The 26,812-nt window shown below is 45.4% G+C and overlaps 1 protein-coding gene across 1 annotated transcript; it reads left to right on the top strand.

Moving 5' to 3' along the window:
- The first annotated feature begins 1,179 nt into the window (after positions 1 to 1,179).
- LOC104482205 (transitional endoplasmic reticulum ATPase) lies at positions 1,180 to 25,659 on the top strand. Its single transcript, XM_086769509.1, has 17 exons — positions 1,180 to 1,302; positions 7,376 to 7,487; positions 7,854 to 8,026; positions 10,848 to 10,990; positions 11,967 to 12,097; positions 13,925 to 14,056; positions 14,461 to 14,563; positions 17,453 to 17,586; positions 17,854 to 17,989; positions 19,563 to 19,675; positions 20,316 to 20,480; positions 20,591 to 20,713; positions 21,769 to 21,981; positions 22,250 to 22,558; positions 24,069 to 24,224; positions 24,591 to 24,745; positions 25,143 to 25,659. Exons 1-17 carry the CDS (start codon positions 1,286 to 1,288, stop codon positions 25,246 to 25,248), a joined length of 2,421 nt encoding a protein of 806 aa, XP_086625635.1. The 5' UTR covers positions 1,180 to 1,285; the 3' UTR covers positions 25,249 to 25,659.
- The last annotated feature ends 1,153 nt before the right edge of the window (positions 25,660 to 26,812 follow it).

Raw genomic sequence — 26,812 nt, 5'->3', positions numbered from 1 at the left:
CAGAGAAATGGTTTTGGCTGAAGCACACAGCTCTAGGTCTGACTTCTACTGCCCTGCACTAGCCAGGGAAGGTGGCAGTATTGAGACCCGTGCCTGTGTGTCCCCGGGAGGAGGTCTGTCCCAACCGAATGTTCTGGTTTTATGTAGTGAGGGGGGGCTCTGAGCCCCTTTGTGTGATAGTGAGCAGGGGTGAAGTGGCTCCTGCCTGGTGCTTGGTGCAGCTAATTTTGGGTGAGGAAAGTCCCACAACCACATTAGCCAAGCTTTTGGCAAGCCTCGCCTCCCACAAGAGGGAAGAAATGATTGGGAACTGCAAGGCAAAGGATGAGTTGAGGGAGGGAAAACAGAACCTGACAAAGCCCAGAAGCATAAAGTAGGAGCTGCTGCGGCCTCCTCTGAATGCCAGAGGGGCCTTGAGTGAGCTTTGTCCTGCAGTTCCTTCAGAAAAAAATGTCTTGGAGAACGAGGGATGAACAGAGGGAATTGAAAACCCAGATGTTGGGAGACAATGCCTTGCTGGGAGAGGCTAAATTCAGCAGAGCCAGACTCCTCCAGGCTCCCCACAGCTGCTCTTCTTCAGTCCCACCTTACTGTCTGGACTTAAAAAAAAGGAGGGCAGAAGAGTGGAGGCAGGGATTAAGTACTAGTTGGCTCCTTGGAACAGGGCACTAGGTAATTAAATTATTCATAAGCACCTAAGAGAAAACAAGGAAGTGCCTGCCAGCACCAAATGGTTGAGATTGGGCATAGGACACATCTGATTCCCCCTGATGTGAGCAGGGCCAGGGCTGTGGGTGCAATGCCACTTGGTTCCAGCAATGTTTCTGGCTCTAAGGAAACACCACCCAGGTGGGGAATGTGGGGGTGCAAGTGCCCAAATGGGCGTCTTGCCCTGTAGAACAGCCACGGCAGGGGCGGTGTTGCGATTGGCTAACGGGTGTTGCGCTTGGTTTGTGACTATTAGGAAGTGAAAGGAGAGGGGCGGGACGGAACGGAGGAGGGAGAGCGCTCGTTCTCTTTTTTCTTCGTCCCCTCGCTTCCGCCTCCCCGATTGGCTGAGGCGCTGGCCGGGGGGAATCTTCGATTGGTTAGCGCACGCAGTTGCTAGGCGGGCGAGGCAGCGCGGGGCGGAGTTTCCCCTTCTGATGAGTCGGCTCTGAGGTTCAGTCAGTGCGTAACGCCCTGACCCACCACCGCCGCGAGCCTGCCCGAGACCCACTGCCCGCCTTGAAGAGCCGCCGTCAGCCACTTCCCCTTGCACTTCCCCCCCCCCCCCCGCAGCGCTATGGCCTCAGGATCCGAGTAAGTGTGGGCTGCTCGCCGGCAGACCGCAGCCTAGGCCCGGCTCGGCCTACCTGTCCTTACTTCGCCTCCGCGCGGTGTGGCACTGCCCAGGCCGGGCCCTGATTCCGCTGTGTCATGCAGGCTCTGAGGAGGTGAGGGCGGGGCCGGGAGGGGGATGAGCCGCTCCTCTCGCGTGCCCGGCCAGGAGCATGCCCGCAGGGGGGCCCTGCGCGCCGCCGCCCCTTCCCTCCTCTTCCTCCCTCCGGGCCTCACCGGGAAGTGTCGAGTCATGAGGGGGGTGAGGCCTGGCCAGGCCTCCCGCTGGGCCCCGATCGTGCCCCCGCCCGGGGCCGTCCCGCCTGGGCTAGGCCTCAGCTAGGGAGGGCTTTGTCTTCCAGGCTCCGGAACGCTGAGGAAAGCGGCGGAACGGCTAGTTGGGGCAGAGAGAAAAGAGAGGCATGTCCCGACCTCCTCCTCGCAGGCCCGCAGCGGCCCTCGGGTCGGGGCTAGAAGTGACTTGGCATTAGAAGAGGCAGATATGTTGTGCCGAGCTGGCCTTTGTGGCAGCTGAGGCAATCGGCTATGTTTTCATCTCTTGTGTCTTGCCTTGCTCTGTTTTCAGTTCCAGGCTGAGGGTCATCTTTTGTGCTTCTCAAAAATGAGTTGAGTAATACTGGTCTCTCAGCTCCCAGCCCACGTGTGTAAGCCACTTAATTGCCTCTTGAGAGGAGTAAAAATAGAACCTAAAGATAATTTCATGAGTCCAATAATATTTTAAGTGACTTGTTGCTCTTGATGGAGGTGCTTTCAGACCCTTTAGTATCTGTGATTTATCATCTTTTATTTTGCAACTCCTGCAATTTAGACCTACTTGGTCCTACTAAGTCAGTTCCAGCAAGGTGTGCCAAGAATTTAGTGTCCATGGTAGAGCTTGTGATGGAAGTGATGGTCTCAAAGGCATAGTTTGAGTCTGAGCAAGATGAACAATGTCTTTGCAAAAGTAAAAATTTATTTTTAAAGTTGTTCTCACCACATAGGAATCAATAGAAGTTACTCTGCAACTGGAAAAGTTACTTTTTAGTTGCAATTTTTGGGTCAATGCTGTTGGCAGCCATCTTGCTGATTTGAGCTTTAGCATAGAGAGTAGCATTGCAAGAGTTAATAATAGAGTGTGGTTTCTGAAGAGATTCTCATTTTTGTGTGCATACCTATCTGAAATGGTATCTGAGAACTTGGCATCTTGAGCATGGGTATGAACTCACTGCTTGGTTGTTATGTGCTGTTCCAGTAAGTAGCTGCAGTCATCAGATATTTCACTCATTTGCTTCGATGGATAGAATGTTTGGTGGGGGTTTTTTGTTTTTGTTTTTTTTTTTTGGTTGGTTGTTTTGTTGTTTTTTTTTTTTAACTACTTTCCCTAGGTAAGTATTAATCTGTAACATGGATGTTCAGGGTAGTAAGAAACCACTGACAGGTTTTATCTCAGAAGCGAGTTCATGAGGGTATTGATGAAAAGGCACACCAGCATACAGAAGACATAACTGTTTTCACTTTCATTACTGAAGCTGGAATAATCTTGAGTCATTGACTTTGTTGTATATTTAGCATGGACTTGCAGGAACAACTTAGTTCCCTACTTTATGTGGCGCTTCAGAGATTGGTAGTAATTTTCAGAAGAATCAGTAATTACTTTCTTTTCTCGCTCTTCATACTGTCTACCGCAATGCATGGCCTTTGAGCTTTATCACATGCTGAACAAGGGGGGCTCTGACACAGAGAAAAATGATGAAGTGATGTAAGTTGTAAAAAGTTCCCTCCTCCCTGTGTCAGATGGAGCTGTTTGACTGCATTAGTGAGAGAGAAAAGGGGGCTAAGGATGGAAACCGGGAACCAATTATTGTTGGTCCTTAGGGCTAGTACATATTTGCTTCAATTTCATTGATGTATTGCACTTTATATGCAAATTTGGCCATTAACTGTGCCATTATGTTCTGTTTCTGGCCTCTGTCTAGGGGCAGGCTTGATGCAGGCTTTGAATTTCCTTTTAATTCCAAAACAGCTCTAAAGCTACATTTTGTGTTCAATTTATCTCTGTTGAGTTAGTGAAAGAAAGGAGCGAGAGGGAAAGTGTGTGAGGGAGCTGACAAAAGGGGTGAGTAGGGGAGATGATCTAGAGGCTTTGCACCAGGCACTCTCTGACAGGGAAAAACTCATTGAGGAGCTTTAAAAATTACTTAGGTTAGCTGTCTGTCCTGCCCTTTGCTGAATTTTACCAGCACATGTAGGAAAGTTGGCAGAAGAGAACCCCAACCCATGCCTTAGGCTTTCCTGCTTAGTATTTTCAGTTCAAGCTCTCCTTCCCTGATGCATAGATGCCAAGGATTGTCTGAGCGTGGTTGAGGTGCACTGACATATTTTTACTCAGTCATCTCAGTTATAGCATGAGGAACCCCTAGGAGAGATGCAATGAGGGCAAACGGTGATAATAGTATACTAAATTGCTACTGGAAGATGGATAGTGCTTGTCTGTCAAAGTCCTTACCCTTGTCTGTAGGAGAAATAACATCACTCTCCTGTGTAGCTGTCATGTAATTTCTTAATAACTTTGTTTCTTTGTCTGCAGAGCTGTCAGGTCAGATAACTGAAGCTGACTCCATGCATTTAGATGCCTGCATGCTGTTTCTTGGAGACCTTTATTCCCTTTTTAATGCCTACAGGCTTTTAAATTGCTTTAAGTGCAGTAATGTACTGACAACATTGATCCAGCTCTCGCTTCTTACTTGGGCAACTGCAGATTCAGTTCTTCAGTACTAAAACTTTTTTTCTCACATTCATCGGAACTGAGTGGACCTCTTGCTGTGCTGTTCAGCACTGCTGTGTATTAGAAAGTATCTGAACTTTTTTCCAGATTTATACAGCTTTTGGTTTATTGAAAGTTTTGGTCCAAAAGCTTCCACTTGCTGCTCAATTCCTCTTCCATTTATTTTTGTCTCATATTCCAGACCATTTTTTAAACTGCATGGCAATCTCTGCATCCTGAGGGACAGCCACTCGGTTTCAGTGACAGTTTATGTAGCCAAAGTCTGGCAGCAGTTTCTTACCAAAAGACTTTTGGATCCACATCTCATGTGCAGAGGGGTATGATTTACATTCACGCTTTGAACAGGCCAAATTGTTTATTTCTGGTATCCCTTAGCTCAAGTTTTAAAATCTACCTGCTAAATTAATTTCCAGTGTCAGGAACTAATGCTGAGGTGAGGTCCTTACAAGTAGGTTGTTGTTTTAACCACAAGATCCTGTCTGGCCTGATGATGTATTGATTTCAGTTTTCTTATTGCGCTCTCAGTTTTCCTGGAAATCCCAGACCTTTTAGGACTCTACCAAGACCACATTTTAGGTTGAAAAATAAATTCATGAGCTCCTTCCTGGATGTATCCAGCAACCTTTCTTGTGTCTTTTTGGGTTTAGAGAATGGATCTGTAACATCTCACATGGTCATTGAAAAGGATGGGTGTTGATTTCTTACCTCTTGCACTCTTTAATAAAGAGAGGAAAAAGACGACTTTCCCAGTGCTAGCAGTCCTGGAAAGATATGTTTTACAACTCCTCCTTTTGTTCACTTAAAATAATGTTGCCTCTCACTTTCAACATGTTTTCTATGCTAACAGGGCTTATGTGAAGCTTGAAAACCTTTTGGAAACAAGCTGGCTGCCCTCATAGGCTTGCTTGATGTTGTTCCCCCTTTTACATGTCAGAGAAAGGAGCTAATACCATGTAGTCTGTCTTGGAAAATCCTCTATCTATCAAAGGGGTGAGGGGACCTTGGGTAACATCACACTGTAGGTATGTCACCTCTCTGATGTACTTTTAAAAATGCAGTGAGCATGACAAGTGATGCACTGTTGCCATGATCTGCATTCATGCTGTGTAGCTGCTTGCTCTGCCACTTCCACTCAAGGTTTGATTTATTCTGGTTATTTTGTCTCTAAAACAGCGAAATGAAGCCAAAGTGTATGGCCAACACAGTTGTCCACAAAGCTTCCTACTCTTTGCTGGTGTTTGCTGCTTGCTTAGGAAGACTTTATTTTTTCTTTTTGGTGTGAATCAAACCAAAGTGTGGAAAAGTTTCCTGTTCCAACCTTAGTCAATGACACATCTGGACTACTTTGAGTAGTCAGATGCCCACCAAGGGAAGTTATAACAGTCTACTGCTGTTATGGCTGGCTAATGTACAACTTACAAGAGCTCCTTGGGAATCAGTTGGTTCAAATTGATATTTCTTTCATAAAGTGAATTATTTGCTGTATTAGATTTTGAAGGAAATCACTTAATCTGCTTTTCTTCCACTTCGTTGCTGTTTGATGTGCTTTTGTCAAGGCAAACAAATTATCTGTCACATTTCTTGTGACGTAGTAGGCTAGAGCTGCAGTGACGCCTGTGAAGGTATTGTGGAAAGGTGCTTATATCCTAAAAAACAAAACAAAAACAAAAACCTATTTTTCATGAGCACTAGAATATTTCTACTGGCTTGCTAGTTTTAACTAATAGATCTCTACAGGCTAAACTCTTACATGTCTCCTGTCAGGGGAGCTGCAGCATTGTCCTTTAATTCCCCTATTTATTTGGGATTTGACACCAAATAGACTTGAACTTTTTGTTTCAGTGGCAGTGGTTACATGTGATTTCAGATAGTCCTGGTTTTATTTAGTGAGGAGGGGCCACGGTGGCAGCTTCTGTAAGAAGCTGTTAGAAGTTGTTTCCCCTTTGTCTAGTGGACTTGGCCAGGCCTAGGGCCGAGCCAATTGGTGGCAGAATGTTTCCTGATAATGTATTTAAGATGGGGAATGATAATTTAAAAAAAAAAAAAAATATGAAGAAGCTGGAGGGGGACGCATGAGCCTTGTGGGCCTCATCCTCTGGCTTCCTGCCAGGCGGCTGTCTGGGCCCAACTCGGCCCGACCCAGTTCCAAGAAGTGGAGAGGAGATGTGAAGAGAACCTGAGAGGCATCTGCCTGCCGATTGTGAAGAATTTCTTGTGAGAGAAACGGCTGCAGATGCCAAGGTCAGTGAAGAAGGAGGGGGAGGAGTAGTGCTGTTCCTGGCCAAGATTCCCCTGCAGCCTGTGGTGATGACCATGGTGGAGCAGGTTGTCCCCCTGCAGCCCATGGAAGTCCATGGAGGAGCAGAGATCCACCTGCAGCCCATGGAGGACCCCACATCGGGGCAGGTGGATGCCTGAAGGAGGCTGTGGCCTGTGGAGAGCCCGTGCTGGAGCAGCCGTTCTGGAGGGACTGCACCCTGTGGAAAAAAAAAAATGACCCACGCCAGAGCAGTTCATGAGGGACCGTAGCCTGTGGGTGGGACCCCACAACGGAGCAGGGGAGGAATGTGAGGAGTTCTTCCCAGGAGGAGGAAGCAGTGATGTAAAGTGACGTGATGAACTGACCGTAACCCCCATTCCCTCTTCCCCTCTGTGCTGCTCAGTGGGGGGAAGGAGGTAGAGATAATGTTAAGCCTGGGAAGAGGGAGGGGTGGGGGGAAGTTATCTTGTTCTTTCTCATTATCCTGCTTTTTTTTTTAATAATAAACAAATAGTTTTCCCCAAGTTGAGTCCGTTATGCCCATAACGGTAACTTTAAGGATCTCTCCCTGTCCTTATCTCAAGCCTCGAGCCTTTTTTCTCATATTATCGCTTCCTATTCTAAGGGAGGGTGGGGTGAGTGAGAGAGAGACTGCGTAGTCTGGTCCCGAGCGGGGCTAAACTATGACACAGATGAATCTGACATTCTTTTAGGCAAAACATCTTGCAGTCAGCAACATCTCCCTGATCACTTCTTTTCATAGATAGCTTCATAGCTATTTCCATTTGAGGCTTGTAAAGTAGATATATTTAGTGACTAAAAATGTTCTGCTTTGACCTCCTGAAACTGGTGCCTAGGAATAATATTCTCCTTTGTCTTACAAACAAATATAGTTTTTAAAAGACAAGACAACAAAGAAACCTGTAGAAAATGGAGACCAAAACAGGGGAGTGACTGGAAAGAGGGGAGCAATATTACTTGGACTCATTAACTTTTGTTTTCTTTACCAGTTCTAAAGTGGATGACTTATCGACTGCTATTCTGAAGCAGAAGAACAGGCCCAATCGGTTAATTGTTGATGAAGCCATTAATGAAGACAACAGTGTTGTATCACTGTCCCAGGTGCGTCATCTATAAAAGCCAAGTATTTTATCTGGTAATATGCAAGCTGTTGCTGTCGATTAACTTGAAATGTAACTTTGCAACATGAATCTAAGTATTTGTGTCAGAAGCTGTAGCAGTTACAAGTGAGGGAGGTGGGTTGTCTTGTTTTCTAACGCTCTTCCATGACAAAACATATTTTGATTCTCAACTTTTAGGATTCAGTTGAGCTTGTACTCAACTGGCTTCAGGATTACCTCTTGACCAGTGTAATGGGAGCCTCTGTCTTTGTATATCTAGTATATTGCTTCCAAGATGTAACTCTCCTTCAAACACTTGAATCTTTGTTTTGTCAAAAGCTTACTCTAATACTGTTATTGTTTACAGGCAAAAATGGATGAATTGCAGCTGTTCAGAGGAGACACTGTTCTACTAAAAGGAAAGAAGAGGAGAGAAGCGGTCTGCATTGTTCTGTCAGATGATACCTGCTCAGATGAGAAGATTCGCATGAATAGGGTTGTTCGCAACAACCTGAGAGTGCGCCTGGGTGATGTGATTAGGTGAGGACTAGTTTGCTAACTGTTGCATATCCCTGGGTTGCCTAAATAATTTGTGTGCTGGCTCTGAATTGATTCAGTCTATAGCAGAGACAGGGTCTGCAGGAAGTATTCTTAACATCTTTCAGAGGAGATCACAGAAATGTTATCAAGTGTGTCTTACATCAGGGATCTCTGTTTACTTTTGCATATGTTTCTGGTTGTATGTATATTCAGATTAATACTAAAAAAATTATGCTAAAGATTCTTGAAGTCTCTTCAGGACCTTCACAAGCTCAGGTCCTGTCATTAAATTAAGTAGTTGTCCTGGTTTTATTTAGTGAGGGGGGGGCTATGGTGGCAGCTTCTGTAAGAAGCTGCTAGAAGTTGTTTCCCCTTTGTTCAGTGGACTCGGCCAGGCCCACGTCAGGGCAGGTGGATGCCTGAAGGAGGCTGTGGCCTGTGGAGGGCCCGCTGGGACAGCTGTTCTGGAGGGACTGCACCCCGTGGAAGAGATGACCCACGCCGGAGCAGTTTCAGGAAGGACTGTGGCTTAGGGGTGGGACCCCACAACGGAGCAGGGGAGGAATGTGAGGAGGTCCTCCCAGGAGGAGGCAGCGACGTAAAGTGACAAGTGATGAACTGACCATAACCCCCATTCCCTCTTCCCCTCTGTGCCGCTCAGGGTGGGGGGAAGGAGGTAGAGATAATGTTAAGCCTGAGAAGAGGGAGGGGGTGGGGGGAGGTTATCTTGTTCTCTGTCTCATTCTCCTGCTATTTTTAGTAATAAATGAATAGTTTTCCCCAAGTCGAGTCCGTTTTGCCTGTAACGATAACTTTAAGGATCTCTCCCTGTCCTTATCTCAAACCTTGAGTCTTTTTCTTCTATTCTCTCGGAGTGTGGGGTGAGTGAGAGAGAGACTGTGCAGTCTGGTCACAAGCGAGGCTAAACTAGGACAGTAGTTCAATTACCCCACTGTTGTCACAGTCATCTTCCCAAATTTAGTCGGATGAATTCACAGGTTTTTCCTGTCTAAATTTTTAATGTCTACAAATTTAACTGTGGAAAGCAGTAGGCAACACTGTAGTCGATCTTATAGTATGGTTAGCTTAAGCACTGAGCTGCACTATGACAAACAGAAGTTTAAAACTTGCTAGAAACGAGTGATAAAAACATGAAGCAGTCAAATAGCAAGATTAAAAATCCTTGAAGGTTGTTTATATTCTATTTTTTGTTATAAAATAATATTAAAATTAGGAATGCTTTAACAGCGTTGCAGGAATTTTGTGCAATGCTTGCAGAAGGAATGGGAAAGCGTTGAAATATACATTTTGGCTTACAGGAGGCAGGTTCCATTCTATGATGGGAGTGGGGGGGGGGAAACGTGTGAGCATTTCTTAAACACAGAAATGCTAATTTGCAGGCTTAAATATTTGAGGGCTGACAGCTCTTCCTCCTGAGCATCTTCCTAGTCTGGAATATCGTGCATGTTCTGGGAAAATTGGAGCCTGGTTTCTGACACTAGACTTCCTTTGATGATATCTGGAATAATCTTTAATTGCAAAATGTGTTTCATATGAACTTTGTAGAGGAGAGGAATGAGTCTGTTCCACCTGTGTCTCTACCACTAGAAAATGCAAGTTTTAAACACGACTGTAGTTGGAACAGAACAGTGCTTTGAGCCAGTCTGTGTACTTAAAATAAAGGTGAATCCTTACATTAACTTGATGTGAGGTTACTGTTGGAGTAATTTCTAGTGTTCAGCCTGTGCTCTCCCCTTCTCTGCTAGGACTGTGTCTGTAGTGGTTTTCATCCTTCCAGATGTGTTAACGATTTTCTTAGCTTTGTTACAAGGGTCAGAGAATTTTCACATCTCTTGCTTTCAAAGTTTTTCTTGCTAATTTTTAAGTACTTATTGTGTTACTTTCTGCGGCCTGGTTTCTGGTAAAATCCAGATTCATGCAATAGTTGCTTCTTGCAACTTCTGTCAACTGTTTTCCTTCTGGCACAGTCTGTCTTTTCCTTTACCCTTCTGCTATATCCTCTCTGTAAAGCATGTGGTAAAAGAATCTATTAAGAGTCTTGAACAAAGTAGCATATGAGAAGTTGCATGCTCAGCTGCGGTTCCATGTAGATTTTTCTTAGCTGGCAAAGCCAGTTCAAGCTTTCTGCCTCTCTGGTACAGCTTGATACTGAGCTGTTGCTTCAGTAGGCTTTTGGCCTACACTGTAAAATAATAGCTGAAATGTTTATTTGAAAAGAGGGAAAGGGCCTTCAGACTTTAACCTAAATGTCAGTCTCCATAAAGGAGGATTGGCAGACATCTGACTACCCCTAGTTGGTACTGTGAGAGCCTTTGCTCAGAATCAAGGTTATCAGCAACAGGAGCTCTATTCTCTGTAGTAAGTTATGTGAGAGAGAGGAAGGAACAAAGAATTTCCCCTGGCTCCCTTTACCTTACAGTTGGTTCAGCAGTAACTCTGTTGAAACAAGTTAGCTGATGACTCTCACAGGCCTTTAGGCTGCATTAGTAACTTGTGAATGTACCTTGGGGATGGTAAGGAGGGGGTACAGAAGAGCAGGGGATAGGAAGAAAGTATGAAACTCCCCAGCAGTTTTGGATAGAGCTGAGAGGAGTGAAGGAAAGCGTGTATTTTGAAGACTAGCTCTCTGAGCATGATTTTTTGCCTTGTCAGCATTCTTATGCAGGTAGGAAGTCTCACTAGGGCTTTGGAGGGTCTTTTCTGGCATTTGCACTGGCCTGGGAAGAGACATCACTGTTTTTTCCAGACTTGGGTATAAGTCCAGGATGATATGGCTAACTGGAGTTTTCTTCTGTTGCAGCATCCAGCCGTGCCCAGATGTGAAATACGGCAAACGTATCCATGTGCTGCCTATTGATGACACGGTAGAAGGGATCACAGGGAATCTCTTTGAGGTCTATCTCAAGCCATACTTCCTGGAAGCATACAGACCCATCAGGAAAGGTAATAGCATCTGTTATTGAAATCCTGATAGTAGTGAGCGTGAGCTAGTCCTGAGACTGAATAAAGAGAATTTCTAGAAGCTTGCACAGATCTCCATGAAGCATTAGACTGACATCTGTAGAGTGAGATTTTGCTGATTTAACTTTTTCCTAATCTTCAGAAGAAAGGGTGATATCTGTTGCTGGCTGGCAGAGCAACTTGATAGTTCTCCTGCGGTTTTTTGCTACATGTGATAGGAGAGCATCAGAAAAGGCTCAGTTTAATGGGATTTTTCTCCTGAGTTGTTACCACTTGATGAGTTTGGGGAGTTGCCCACATGTTAATCAACTGGTTGGATATACTAGCTGGTACTCTGACTAAATTTACTTTTTCAAAGTAATTTAATTAATAACTGGGAGAGTGCATAAAAAACTAATATACTTTTAGAGTTGTGCTAGTAGCACTTCTGTTGGAACAAATGGGTCCTAATACAGTATAAACACAAATTGAAGTTATTCAGCTTCCGTAGCCCAGTTTAGCCAGAAGTCATAGTGCAATATTATATATTATTCTGCTTCTAAAGACAACCAGTTATAACTAGTAACAACTAGTTATAATAACTTCAAAATTATTTTTTTATTAAGTTAGGGATTTTTGCCTGTTTTAGAAATGTTAAGTTGAAACTGAATGGAAAAGAAATCTGATTCCTTGCCTTTGTGTTTTGTATTTAGGTAGAATATTCTTTCTGTTTGCTGGTTTTGTTTTTTGTTTGTTTCTGGATGAAATTTGAAAACTTCAACTGCTACGGATCTAAATGGTGCTTGAGTAGTCACAGTACGTGCAGCTCTTGAGTTTAAAATGCAGAGCAGTGTTAAAAATGCCAGCAGTGTATGCCGATGTAACCCATTTCCTTGTCCTCTGGGGCTGCCAGTAGTACAAGGGTTGACATTTTGCAGACATCTGTTGCAGCAGGCTACTGAAATGTGGAGTTTTACAGGTGACATCTTCTTGGTGCGTGGAGGGATGCGTGCAGTGGAGTTCAAAGTGGTGGAGACAGATCCAAGTCCTTACTGCATAGTGGCTCCAGACACAGTGATCCATTGTGAAGGAGAGCCCATTAAACGAGAGGTGAGCAGAATCCTGCCATGTAGTTCTACTGAATCCCCTCTGTCTGAAACCTGTTTTGGTGACAGTCCTTGAGAGCAGCCATGTTTACAGTTCTTGTTTTGGCATTTTGTGTATTGAATGTAATGATTAAAACCTCTGGTTTCAGGAGATGAACTGCTGCTGAAGATAGTCAGAGAAATGAGCTTCAGCATCCTCAGATGCTGAGATAGCACCAATACTTAGGTTTGCTGATGAGGTGCCATACTTTGGCAGCAGCTGGTTTTGCATCGGCTTCCAGATATCTCATGCTGGACTTAAATGCATCTTTTAATTCCAAAATTCCCTTGATCTATAGCAGAGAGGGCATACAATGTTGCTAAATTCCATGTCACGTGAAAAGAAAACAATTAGTGCTTTTTCAGTGAGAAGTTTGAAATCTCTAAATGTGTTTTTGTTTGGGTGGTTTTGGTTTGGTGGGTTTTTTTTTTTTTGTGGTGTGTGGTGGGGTTTTTTGTTTTTGTTTTGTTTTTGTTTTGTTTTGTTTTTTTGTTTATCTCCCCCTAGTCCCTTAAGGTATCTAGCCTTGAGCATCTCAAGCTTGAGGCAGCCTGAGTGGGTTGTCTGTCAGGCCTTGGCCACCTTACTGTTACAGAGTAGGAAATCTCAGAGAAATGAGCTAAAGTGGTTATATACTTGATAAAGTAAGTGTCTTTTCACTACTTGCAAGTCAGGGTGAGTGCTGGTTTGTAGTTAGCTGCCTTCTGAAAAATTCACCTCTATTTGACACTCGTGAGACTGTCTAGGCACTGGATGAGTCCAATTTGGGCTCTTTAGGACACAGAGACAGGAGCAAGTTCAGACAAGGCTACCAAAATGATGAGGAGCTGGAGGTCAGAATGAATGAGGAGCAGCTGGGAAGAGTGGGTTGATGTAGCATGGAGAAGGGAAGGCAAAGAGGCATGCTTACTGGCAACTGCCTGATGGGAAAGGATGGATAACCAGGCTCTTCCAAGAGTTGTGCCCAGGGGCAGGATTAGAGGCAATGGCACAAGCTGGATCAAGGGAAATTCCCAATAGATATTAGGAAAAAGGTTTCCCCAAACTGGAGCAAGGCCCAGAGAGGGCAGGAATCTCTAGACCTGGAGACCTTCAGTGCTTGATAGGGCCAGACCCTGAGCAACCTGCTTGAAGTAGTAGTCCCTGTTTGTGGTGCTTGGACTGAGCCCCCCTGAGATTCCAGGCTGTGTTATTTTATTGCTTTAATGTGGCCTAATGTTACAGATAACTAAGGCCAGTAGAGATTTGGACAGCCAAATGAATGGATGCTGTAGAGCTATACTGAAAGAATTGGTTACAGTTGGTCTTATCTGCACATTTGGGTCTTAACATTCTCTGTTAATTTGAGTCAATCCCAAAATAAAACATGATGTTGGAGAACTGTATGGTAGCTAGGGTATGTCAAGTAGTTAGAAATATCACTTACAATTTAAGGAATAAGTATATTTTATACTGGGCTTCATTTTCTATTGTTATCTTTGTTAGCCACATCAGAGGGTCACACAACTTGTTTTGTGCTAGAGTCTGTAGGGATCCTGGCAGCAGAGGCTGTCATTCAAGAGGGTGGACTTCAGTGAGGTCTAGGTACGTGCAGGCATTTCCCTTTACATGTCTGGGAAGAGAGAGCTAAGAAACAATTGTAGAAGACACCAGGAAGACTTGAAAGTGAGAATCTTAAGACAGCAAAAAATGGCAACAAGCAAAAACCTGGATTCCTGGGTTCTGTAGACTGGGAGGGATTGTTGAACTATTGTTTTCACTCAAATGTTTAATGTATTTCCTTCTGGGTAGGATGAAGAAGAGTCACTGAATGAAGTGGGCTATGATGACATTGGTGGCTGTCGGAAGCAGCTGGCTCAAATCAAAGAGATGGTGGAACTTCCCCTCCGGCACCCTGCACTCTTCAAGGCCATAGGGGTGAAGGTAAGTCCCTGTGTGCACCAGGTGGATGAGTGGGCTTGTCCTTGCAGATGACTCTTGATGTCAGAGGTTTATGAGGTATTGGGAGGGGAATAAGTAATTTGTGGGGATTTCTTTAATGCTAGTGTTACAAAAGTATTTCCTTACGTGTTTTGGACACAGATTAAAGTACTGGCAACTTGCAAAGCAGAGGGATGCTTTGAATCAGCATTGTCAGTTACTGGCAAGGTTTTTGTGTGTCATGCAAAGCAGTAAGGGTGTTGATAGCAATGCTGGGATGGCAGCTGTTACATGAGTTTGCATCACAATTTTGGAATGTCTTTATCAAATGCTTACAGCTTCACTATGAAGCTACTTAGACATTCAGATACTAGCTCACCATCTAAGTCCCCTGCCTTTGTCCTCAGCCTCCACGTGGGATCCTGCTGTATGGTCCTCCTGGCACTGGTAAAACACTGATTGCCCGAGCGGTGGCCAACGAAACGGGGGCTTTTTTCTTCCTGATCAATGGTAAGTTTTTTGTGGCTGCTTTGGCCACAGATCTACTGTGTGTTCATTCATCCATCTCATGATAATGAATGGTAGTAATAGGGTTTATAGAGCCACGTTGTCTTCCTGACATCCTTCTTTACCTCTTTGAAGTATGCTTCTGGGGACACTTAAAGGCCATTTGTGTGGAAACATCTGTAGTGGCGCTTCCCTTAAGCTTGATTGTCTTGTAGCAGGGTGGTTGGAAAGACAGCTTTGCGATGCAGGGACTTGGAGTTTGTCTGGCTGAGTGTTCATTTATGTTGGTGAGGGCAGAGCTGGGAGTGAAGTGGTGAGATGATTCTATGTATATGGGTGCAAGACACTTGTTTCTGTTGCTGCTATCTTGTTCTATTCAGAAAATAAGCTGGTCTGCTGTGGTTTTATTTTTTCTCTCAAGTAAAGCACAAGACCTGTTCTGTTTCACATAATATTAATTGGGAGGAACTGTCCTGAAAGCTATAATGGGTACCTTGGGATTTAACTACAAGTGATAGACCCTCCTATTGATCACTCTTCACCTGTAGTAGTTGAGATGGATACTGGTTTATGTCCAGTAAGAACCAGAGTCTGAATTTTCCTCACTGTTTTTCTGTCTCATTTCACAGTCGGTGCTGGAGTAACTGAACATTTGTACTTAAGGAGTGCTGCTTTGCTTTTCTGATTTCTATTACTTAGACCTATGAAGGTGAAAGCAAAGGAGTGCATAGCACAGCATAGCAGTGAGCAGCAGTAGGGAAGTGACTTGCTTTGTATCTCAAGATATCAGTTGTAAATGGGCTGGTTTTAACCATATGTCACCCTTGTCATATACTTCTTAAGTGTGTGGAAGGTGTCACTGCATGCTAACGAGCCAGATGTTTCTTTAGACACTTGTGCTTTGTCATGGTTTAGCCCCAGCTGGGACTAAGCACTAAGCAGCCTCTTGCTCGCACTCCCTGAGAGGGGAGAGAAAATACAACAAAAAGCTCGTGGGTCAAGATAAGGACAGGGAGAGATCATTCAGCAGTTACTGTCACGGGCAAAACAGACTCGACTGGGGGAAAACTAGTTCAATTTTATTAACAATCAAACCGGAGTAGAATACTGAGAGAGAAAATCAAATCTTAAGACCACCTTCCCCCCCACCCCTCCCCTCTTCCCAGGCTTAACTTTACTCCTGAATTCCCTACTTCCTTCCCTTCTTCCCCTCCGGCAGTACAGGGGGACAGGGAATGGGGGTTCTGGTCAGTTCATCACACATTGTTTCTGCTGCTCCTTCCTCCTCTCAGTGAGAGAACTCCTCCCATTCTTCCTCTGCTCCAGCATGAGTCCTTCCTGTGGGCTGCAGTTCTTCATAAACTGCTCCAGCATGGGTCCCTTCCACAAGGTGCAGTCCTTCAAGAACAGACCACTCCAGCGTGGGCCCTCCATGGGCCACAGCCTCCTTTGGGCATCCACCTGCTCTGGCGTGAGGTCCTCCACAGGCTGCAGGTGGATCTCTGCCCCTCCGTGGACCTCCATGGGCTGCAGGGGGACAGCCTGCTTCACCACGGGCTGTACCACAGGCTGCAGGGGAATCTTGCCAGGAGTGACTTTACTCCTCTCCCTCCTTCTTCACTGACCTTGGTGTCTGCAGGGTTGTTTCTCGCAGTAACTTCTTGCTCCTCTCTCCCCTCTGCTGGGCTGGGCCAATGCAGACAGCTGCCTGATGGGAGGCTGGAGGTGAGGTCCATGCCTTCTCCCTGCTCTGCTGCTTTGTTTCCCCTTCTTAAATAGGTTATCACAGAGACATTATCGCTGTTGCCAATTGGCTTGGACCCTGGCAGGGGAAACTTCTAGCAACTTCTCTCAGAAGTCACCCCTGTAGCCCCCCGCCACCAAAACCCAACACATACTTCTATTGTGTAATAAAAATAACATTGTCAGAATAAGCGATGTGTTCTCTGTCTGCTAGTCTCAAGCCTGGAGCTGCAGGCAATGTTGTAGACAGAGCTGGTATAAATTGGTGAGTTACTTGTAATGAAACACTCTTGGTACCTGCCTGTACCAGTGGCTCCGCAGCTGGCACGCTTCGGTCAACTAGCAGCTTTGCACTCCTGAGGGTCAGGTTTCTTTTTCTTGGATCTCTTAAAAGCATACTTCTATCTTCATTACCACTCTCATCAGCATGATGAATAAATCTGTGAGCCTGCACTAGTGTTCAGCAATTGTAGGAGATCTCAGGGAAATGCTGTCCTTCCTTCTGGGATTGATGTGTTTACACATTTTTTTGTTTTGGTTTGGTTTTTTTTTTTTATTAGTCTTTGAGAGGTGATGGGGTCTGGGATTTTTGGATGTTGTTCTTTTTTTTTCCTGGTTTGTGGGGGTTTTTTTGTTTGTTTTTTGTTTTTTTGGGTTTTTTTTTGTGGGTTTTTTTTTTTGAGAACTCATTTATAGGATCTTACAGAGGTAAATGTATACCTATGTAATGCAAGCTAAAGACAGCTTCAGTATCTTACAGCTTTTGCTTTTCTACCTTGATAATTCATCACCGTATAATTTGATTGCTTCTCTTGCAAGCTAGAACTGGCATTAACAGTGTGTGGTGGCACATTACAGAGAAACTCACCAAATGTGAAATAGGGTAAGGAAAGAGGCAGCTAAAGGTAGTTCATTGACTAGTGCTGCATTCTGTTAGAATAAACTGAAAACATCAGAATAATGATATAAAGTAATTCTGCATGCTGTTCTTGCCTGTTCAGCTGCAAATTTAGTGAACTTGGTTGATAGTATTTGCTTTGGTTGAAATATAGATTCTTCCATGTGAATGTTGTACTAAAAAAAACTCAGCTGCATGCCTTGGGGCTAGCTGCCTCTCTTCTAGGTGCCACAGTGGTGGTGTTATTTCAGGTCCTGAGATCATGAGCAAGCTGGCTGGTGAGTCTGAGAGTAACTTGAGGAAAGCCTTTGAAGAAGCAGAGAAGAACGCTCCTGCTATCATCTTCATTGATGAACTGGATGCCATTGCTCCGAAGAGAGAGAAGGTAAAGAAAGCTTGTAGAAGGTAAAGGAGTACATCTTTTTTTGGTAGCAGCTGGTGTGAATCTCTGCATTTGACCACAGGGTAAAGCAGTATTTAACTTAACACTTGAATTCAGTTGAATGTCAGAAGTAGAATATCAGAAGAATCTGATATAGTTCACGATGTTTCTTCACAGCTCGCGTCTGTTGTATCTGTCTGCTCTGGTGCAGTACTAGCTCCTGTACTGTGTTGTAGAGCTTTTGGTCTAATCATTACTTTCTCTCCATAGACACATGGAGAGGTGGAACGTCGCATAGTGTCTCAGCTGTTGACTCTTATGGATGGACTGAAACAGAGAGCACATGTGATAGTTATGGCAGCTACCAACAGACCTAACAGCATTGACCCAGCACTCAGGCGATTTGGTAACCACAATTGCCATCTTTTCTTTTTGAATATCAGATACTTTGTTATGGGCTATACTTCAGGGGCCTTGGAAAGATTGAGCAGAAATTAATATTACACATCTGTGTGTTACATAAACTATTGATTTGTCTCCAGCTACTTGTTTGAAATTCATTTCTAGGCTTCCAGCCTTTGGTATCGTTTTCTGTGCTTTATTAGGTTAGAACTTGTAGAAATAATGAAATTGTTATGGTTTAGCCCTAGTCACCACACAGTTGCTCTCCCTCCCCCTTTCCAACGGAATGGGGGAGAGAATTGGGAAGAAAGGAAAACTTGTGGGTTGAGATAAAGACAGTTTACTAGAATAGCAAAGGAAAACTACAATAATAACAAAATATAGGGATACTAAAAAATGCAAAATGAACAATGCATGATTTCTCACCACCCGATGTCCCAATGACTGATACAGCCCATCCTGAGCAGTGATCACTGAAACAAAACCAAGCAGCAAGCAAAGGAGCGAGGGAGATGCCCTCTCTGGCCAACCCTCACTTATATACTGAGCATGATGTTGATGGTATGGGCAGTTTGGGTCAATTATTCTGTCTGTCTTTCTCCCAGCTTCCTGCACCCACACATTAGCGAAACCTGGGAAGCCAGACAGTGTCCTTGGTCTCTTTAGCAACATCAGGGTGTTTATCAACATTCTTCACACCTGAAATCCAAAACAGGTTGACTACTGAGAGCAAAATTAACTCCATCCCAGCTGAAACCAGGACAGAAATACTTAGAGGACAGCATGATTTTTCACTTCATCAATTAGATGAGGCTGTTTCAGGACTAAACTCTCAAGGGTTTGTTCATGCCTCAGGTTGCATAAGGCTTTGATTTTTCCAGTTTCTCTTATTTCTGTTGATGAGAAGCCTGGTAGTTCCTGAGATTCAGGTTTTCAAAGCTTTGCAGTGTGAATGAATGTCTGTTGCATGACCAGTTGGTAAAGTCTATGATAGCAAACTAGTCAAGTTTACAGGAAAAAAAAAAACGGCCTCTTAAATGTGTAGTGAGGTGTTTGAATGCACAGCTATGGCTAGAGGAAAGTGATTGATGTATGTACCTTAGTTAATATTGCAGCAATACATAGGTTTCTTGCCTCCCCAGATATTGGGGCAGTTCACCACTTGGGTACTGCTATGAAAGTTCTGAAAAATTAAGTCTCTCAGTATTTGTGGACCCATGTGCTGAGGACACAACAGTAGAAATAAACAAAAATGTCTCATGGTGTATTGGTTAGAGGAAGCATATTTTCCTATAAATGAGGCTCAGAAAAAACAGAAATCCTCTGTGTTTATGTAATCTTGAACTCTAGTATATACAGTAGTCTCACTTTCCCTAAATGGCTGAAGCATTTCCTCCTCATCTGATCTGACTCTGCTACTGTGCTGACAGATGCTGCAGAGAAACTCAAAGCTCTGGTATTTTCTGAAATTGTATGTGTTTGTGGCTCATCATCATGTTCCTCTGTCAGAGGAAGGCAGTAACTGCAGCTCCTTTAGTTTGCAGAATCAGCAGCTCAATATGTTTTGTACTCCCCAGGTCGTTTTGACAGAGAGGTAGATATTGGTATTCCAGATGCTACCGGGCGCCTGGAGATCCTGCAAATCCACACAAAAAATATGAAACTGGCTGATGATGTGGATCTGGAACAGGTGAGTAGTGTGCTATTAGGAAAGCTTGTCTCTACAGACAGATGTTCCTGATGCTCTGTTCTGTAGTGGAAGAGTTATGACTTGATCGTGTAAACATAGTTGCTCATTTAGGATAGCGTGAAGCTGGGTGAATGTGTGATCTCTGGGCTTCCTTCTAACTAGTTTACCAGTGACCAAAAAATCCTCACTCGCTAATGAAGAATGGCATGGCTAAGTGAAACAAACGTGTATCAGTCCAGTCTGGAAGTGCCTTGTCACTGTCCTCCTAGATTTGTTTGCTGTGGCATTTTCTAAAAATAAAGCAAGCCTGTAACAGCACTCAGAGCTGAGTGAACATTGTGGTGCTACTGGATGGTTACTGTAATATCTGTCCTAAATGAAGAACTGCAGTCCTCAGGGTTATCTTTCTGCACACTATCTAAATTTCAGTTGCAGCTTTGATCTTGAGTGGGAGGTGGAACAGCAGTGTCTTTATCTGTTAAATATGTGATAGCACTTGTCTTGAATTTGCAGCAGAGCACTGATGTTCCTGTCCTCCAGAGTTTTGTTGCACCTCTGAGTGAGTGACCAGAGCATACATTGCCCTTGCAGAGCGCCTTGCTTGTATCCCTGTGAGTCATAGTCAGTGCTCTGCTTTCAGGTGGCAAACGAGACCCATGGCCACGTTGGTGCTGACTTGGCTGCTCTTTGCTCAGAAGCTGCTCTTCAGGCTATTAGAAAGAAGATGGATCTCATAGACCTAGAAGATGAAACCATTGATGCTGAAGTGATGAACTCACTGGCTGTGACCATGGATGACTTCAGGGTAATGCAGGAGTGCCACTCTTTCTTTTGGGTGCAATGTCTAATTGCTTATCTGAAGCGTGTGAACATAACATGTTAGATTTCATATAATGCTGTTTCTTATAATGATAGTGGGCTCTGAGCCAAAGCAACCCTTCTGCTCTTCGGGAGACTGTGGTGGAGGTGCCACAAGTTACCTGGGAAGATATTGGTGGTCTAGAAGATGTAAAGAGAGAACTCCAGGAACTTGTACAGGTAAGGGTCTCCAACAGATTTTTGCCTAGTCAGCTTGAAGAAAAAAAAAAAAAAAAATACAGAACCTCTTCACATTCCTGTTTGGGCTGTGAACAGGGTAAATGCAGAGTTTTTGTGGTATTTTCTTGTAATGGGCCATCTTGGTGAACTTAGGGAGCAGAAGGTGCTGGGAAGTTTCCTTAGCTGAGTCTACAGTGACATCTTGGGTGGGTATTTTGCTACATACAGAAACAGCAGCAGTTCTGTTTCTCTTAAGTGGAGAGCAGCAGTGTGACTGCTGCTGAGGATCCTGTTACGTGGTGGCTTTATATGCCAGAAAGTGGATGAAGATTCTCATACAGAGAGCCTCTGAAGAGCTTTCCATCAGTGTTAACATAGGGACAGGTGAGAAGTAATTGTGAAGCCTTCTATGAAAGGAGAGGCTGGAACGAAGTTGTGAATGGTCTGTGGAAACTTCTGGTGCCTGCCTGCGTTAGGGTGGTTTGGGTTTGATACATTCCTGCTTTCAGTTAGCACTGTGGAAACAGCCTGTCTGTGAATAAAAGAATATACTTTTCAGTTTAATTTTCTGGCATTAAAATAATCACCTATTTCTGTCCTTGTTGCAGAGAATAAATGCTCACATCGGACACCTTGCATGTCTCTGGAGGGCGGAGCAAATAAGTTAGATAATGAGCTGTTCCCTCTTGCTTATGCAGGGCAGAGTGAAGCTGGGGTTAAATGTGCTGGAAAACTACCTGAACTGGTACTTAGTTCATAGGTGGGAATAGTCTGTTTAAGGCAGCTTTACAATTTACCTGTGGTGCTTTTCAAACTAGTCCCCATTTTAAAACTCCAGTGGCACCGAGCAGGCAGAATCTTGTGTTTAACCCACCAGAAATCTTGGGTAGTGTTTCTGGTAGGGTCTAGTGGAAGATGTCCCTGCTCATAGCAGGGAGGTTGGACTAGATGATCTTTTGAAGGTCCCTTCTAACTCAAACCATTCTGTGATTATAAGATGCAGACCTGTTCTGGCTCATCACAAGAGTTGTGTGTGTGTTTGTTTTTTCTTTCAGTATCCTGTGGAGCACCCAGACAAGTTCCTCAAATTTGGCATGACCCCATCGAAAGGGGTTCTGTTCTATGGGCCACCTGGTTGTGGTAAGACACTGCTGGCCAAAGCCATTGCCAACGAATGCCAGGCAAACTTCATTTCCATCAAGGGGCCAGAGTTGCTCACCATGTGGTTTGGTGAGTCTGAAGCTAATGTGCGTGAGATATTTGACAAGGTAAGTGATTTTTCTACTCCTCGTGCTATGTTTGTGCTGAGATACCCTTACCTTGGGGAAATACAGCTTGTTATTCAGGAAAACGTAATTGAGGGTTTGTGTGGCAGGAGACTGTTCCAGAGCAGCTCCTCCAGGCTCTCCTTGCGGCAGCAGTGTTCTGGTACTTGTCTGAGCTGCTTTAATTGTAGGGTAGGCTTAGTGTGAAATCAGCATGCTCCTCACCTGGTGGTGTTAACATGGAGTAATTGTTCCTGTTTGCTTTTTGCAGGCCCGCCAAGCAGCCCCTTGTGTGCTCTTCTTTGATGAGCTGGACTCCATTGCAAAGGCTCGAGGTGGGAATATTGGAGATGGTGGTGGTGCTGCAGACCGTGTCATCAACCAGATCCTGACAGAGATGGACGGCATGTCCACCAAGAAAAATGTCTTCATCATCGGTGCCACCAACAGGCCAGATATCATTGACCCAGCCATCTTGCGCCCCGGCCGCCTGGATCAGCTCATCTACATCCCCCTGCCTGACGAGAAGTCCCGAGTTGCTATTCTGAAGGCCAACTTGAGGAAATCACCAGTTGCCAAGGTAGGATTTGCACTCTGACTTGGGTTTGCTATGTGCTGCATGTGGTCCTCACAAGCTGGGGATAGAGCAGAGGGCTGGTGACTGTTCCACTCAGTACAGAACTAGGAAACCTTCAGTACCTGAAGGATGGAAATGAAGAGGTAGGGGGAGGCTTGAGCTCTGAGACTATATATCAATTAAACTAGGTGTTGGTGTGTAAGCACAGCAGTTCTTTATCACATAGCGGAGTTCTGTCCACGGTGTGGGAACAGGAAAGCCTGTTATGGCAAGATGGAAAAGATTCTTGTACTCAGAAAGAAAAGTAAATGTAGAAAATGGGGGTGGGAAATGGAAACTGAAGAATAACCATTGCAGTTAATTGTTGCCTATGACAGAGTTCAGCAAGAACTATGTCCCTTGCCTGGGGAGCAGGCAATAATGCAACTGATAGTTAATCAGAGCAAAACAGATGTCAAGTGAGAGCTCAAGCTATTTTATGCCAAACTTACGTTTTTAGGTGCTGTTGGAAAGGAAAGCTTCAAAGGAGGTTGCGGTTGAGGGAGGGGAGGAGGAGGAGGAGGTTAGTTGTCTTGGTCTGCCTGTGCCCTGTCTCCCATTTTCAGTCTGACTGTGTTTCATTTGACTCCTAATGCTGAGACCTGAGCAAATCATATCCTAAATCCACAAGTCAACCTGCCTCTTCTTTTGAGGGTGAACAGTGCAGAGGTACTCTCCCCTTCTACTCTGCTCATGAGACCCCCACCTGGAGTACTGTGTTCAGCTCTGGGGCCCCCAACATAAGAAAGACATGGACCTGTTGGAGCGAGTCCAGAGGAGGGCCATGAAGATAAGAGGGCTGGAGCACCTCTCGTATGAGGCCAGGCTGAGAGAGTTGAGGCTGTTCAGCCTGGAGAAGAGGAGGCTCCAGGGAGACCTTATAGCAGCCTTCCAGTACTTAAAAGGGATCTACAGGAAAGATGGGGAGGGGCTCTTTATCAGGGAGTTTAGTGATAGGATGAGGGGTAACAGTTTTAAACTGAAAGAGGGTAGATTTAGACATAAGGAAGAAATTCTTTACTATGAGGGTAGTGAGGCACTGGAACAGGTTGCCCAGAGAAGTTGTGGATGCCCCATCCCTGGATGTGTTCAAGGCCAGGTTGGATGGGGCTTTGAGCAACCTGATCCCAGCCCATGGCAGAGGGGTTGGAACTAGATGATCTTTAAGGTCCCTTCTAACCCAAACCATTCTATGATTCACAGCTGCTTTGCAGGGTCTTGCTGGATGTGTGGGGAGTGTAGCCTGCCTTTGTATGTGGTTAACTTTTCCCAAAAAAAAAACCAAACCTTAACAGCTCATCTCTTTCAAAATTGGCCAGAGTTAAGGCAACATCTTGATACCATGGGATCTAAAGACACCTTTTTGTCACCTGAGGGTGTAAGGTGTAAAGGACAGGCCTCTCTTGGTTTCTTTTGTTTTATTGGTTGGTTCTTTTTCTTTTCTTTTCTTTTCTCTTCTCTTCTCTCTCACTAGGATGTTGACCTGGATTTCCTAGCTAAAATGACCAATGGCTTTTCGGGGGCTGACCTGACAGAAATTTGCCAGCGTGCCTGCAAACTGGCCATCCGTGAGTCCATTGAGAGTGAGATCAGGCGAGAACGTGAGAGGCAGACCAACCCTTCTGCCATGGTGAGTGGGGGCACTCTGAGCTTTCCCTGCTGATGAGATAGGTAGCCCACCTCTACTCATGGGTGAGGCAGGATGTGTTCCTCTCCATAATCCTCAGATGGGGATGAGTGGGCTCTGAGCACAGAGTGTGGAGCTGGGGGACTTTGTTCTCATCTTGCAGGAGGGTGAAGCCCTCCTGGGGTGCCCCATTGTCAGCATTGCTTAGAAGGCCCCTGCTGCAGCCCTGACTCAGTCTGATGCGGTTTCCCTCTCCAACCCCTACTTTGGTGGGTGTTGGAGCATCCTGGCCTAGAGGGAGGCTGTGGGCAGCTGTTGGGCTGCAGAGCTCGGGCACGCAGCTCACCTGGGCTCTCTGTCTCACTTTAGGAAGTGGAGGAGGATGACCCAGTTCCCGAGATACGCAGGGATCACTTTGAGGAAGCCATGCGCTTTGCTCGACGCTCTGTCAGTGACAACGACATCAGGAAATACGAGATGTTTGCACAGACTCTACAGCAGAGCCGTGGCTTTGGTAGCTTCAGGTAACCGTGGGGGAGGGCAGCATGGCTCAGACAGCCCCAGAATAGAGCTTTCTGCTGGATGCTGGGTAACAAGTTCCCTCTTCCACCGTGTTTTCCCATTCTCCCCAGCATGTACAGCAGCCAGCTGAGCATGTGGCAGGTGTAGGCTGTGCTGCAGGTCAGTTGTAGCTGCTCTGTTAGTGCTCCTGAAGTCCATCAACCCTTTTCTCCTTTAACATGAGCGACATCCAGCAGCTGTATAAGCCTTTTGCATGATTTGCCATAAGGTTTCATTCCACTTCTCCTGCCTGTCCTACTTGGCACCAGGGTGTTGGCATGGAGGGAGGGGATGGTTCTGAGCTGTGAGGAGGCTTTTGAACAGCATATCTTCTCTCCCCTTCTGCACTACTGCACGCAGGTTCCCATCTGGTAACCAGGGTGGCGCCGGTCCGAGCCAAGGCACAGGAGGCGGCAGCGGGGGCAACGTATATAGCGAAGACAATGATGATGATCTCTACGGTTAACTTGCTGTCCTCTGTGCACCAAACTCCAAGTCAGGCCATATTGTACAGGGAAAAATCCAGTGTTCAATGGACTCTCAGCTTCTTCATTCCTCAGTCAGAACAGCGTAGCTGCACACCAGAATGTTTTCTGCAAACACAAATCCAGAGCGGTGTTCAGTTGGGAGGCAGACAGTCAATTAATAAGGAGGGAAACTGATTTAATTTCTGAGAAATTTCTGTTATAGTTTACATGGCAGAATCAGCAGCTTTAGCAAAGAGTACAATGCTAGCCTGTATAAAAATATTCCACAAAAATAATTAAAAAAAATTTAAAATACCACAAAACTCTAGCCAGGCCCTGGCAATTCCTTTGTGTGGGACTGATGCAGTGTAGCTTGTGCTGTCTCTGTAAACCCCATGTCTCACATGCTATCTGAGTACTCCTCAGTCTGGTGGAGCCCATCTGTATGCATGCTTCCCTGGTGTGTTTGAGGTTGCTCTTCATTTTTATGACTCTTAGCCCAAGTTAACAGAAGAAATTGATTTGGCGGTTTCTCCCCTGCCCTAATTTGGCAGGAAGCACCAAGTAAGAGAGCCTGGTAGCAGGTATCTCTTGCTTCTCCAATACTGGCCAAGAGCTGTCAGGTCTCCTGCTGCTTTGGCTCCTCTGCAGCAAAGGACTTCTCCAGCAATTCCTGTTTTATCTGCCCTGCTTGAAGGCAGGTACAAGGGGGCTCTCGGGCTGTCTCTGGAGTTTGTGGTGCAGTGTGACCCCACTATGATTAGGGAAGAGAGGAGCTTTCTCTTCTGATGCTGCAGCAGCACTGTTCATCAGGCTCTGTGGAGAGATTTCCCCTTCCCTTGCAATGTTTCATGCATCCTTTTGGGTTTCTGACAACAGGTGTGGTGCTCTGCTGCCAGCCTGCCCCTTGTGCCTCATACTTGGTAGTTGGGTTCTGATCATGATTCTTCCTTTCCACTTACAGCTTGCTACCTTGCTCCTTGGTTTATTTTCCCTTCTCTGAACTGAAAAATGTGCTACTGCTGTATCTCAATGTTTTATATGAGAGAAGCCCTGGGTCTGGTCCCGTCACGCATACAGGAGCGATGTGGCAGGCTGGGTACAGCCCAGCCCTCAACCGAAGGGGAGAGCCTGTTTGAGGCAATGGCCCAGGCACCAGGGACTGGGTTTGGCCCTAGGTCCTGCCCTTTTCCAGGGACCACCCCTGCATGCATGGGCAAGAGCCTTCCTCTGGCACGCTCCTCTCCTGCCCAGTACCTTGCTGGGGGGACTGGGCAGCCTCAAAGGTGCTGGTGGGAGGAAGATGTTATCAGCTGATGCTTGCCCTGGATCAAGCAGGATTAGTGAGGTTGGCAGCCCTTTCATTGCTGCCATGGTCAAGATCTTGTGGCCCTACAGCCATGTCCCCCCAGCCCTACAGCCATGCCCCACAGGGCACCATGCGCAGCTCAGCTATGGCATGTGCAGGCCCGGGGCCCTCCTTGTCAAGGCACTGGTGTTAGAGGCTGGTCCCTGACCCAAGAGATTGGGGTCTTGCAGCACCCCAAAATTCTCAGGGCTCAG

This window comes from Chlamydotis macqueenii, chromosome W, assembly GCF_036417535.1.
Source record: "Chlamydotis macqueenii isolate bChlMac1 chromosome W, bChlMac1.mat, whole genome shotgun sequence".
Taxonomy (NCBI): domain Eukaryota; kingdom Metazoa; phylum Chordata; class Aves; order Otidiformes; family Otididae; genus Chlamydotis; species Chlamydotis macqueenii.
Note: the sequence above shows the minus strand (reverse complement) of the source record. Positions and strands in the feature narration are given on the sequence as shown.

What these genes read in the sequence shown, in the direction of transcription:
- LOC104482205 (XM_086769509.1), top strand. An exon ending in TGACCATGGATGACTTCAGG is followed by an intron (nt 20,481 to 20,590) that starts GTAATGCAGGAG and finishes TTATAATGATAG; the next exon opens with TGGGCTCTGAGCCAAAGCAA. An exon ending in GGAAATCACCAGTTGCCAAG is followed by an intron (nt 22,559 to 24,068) that starts GTAGGATTTGCA and finishes CTCTCTCACTAG; the next exon opens with GATGTTGACCTGGATTTCCT.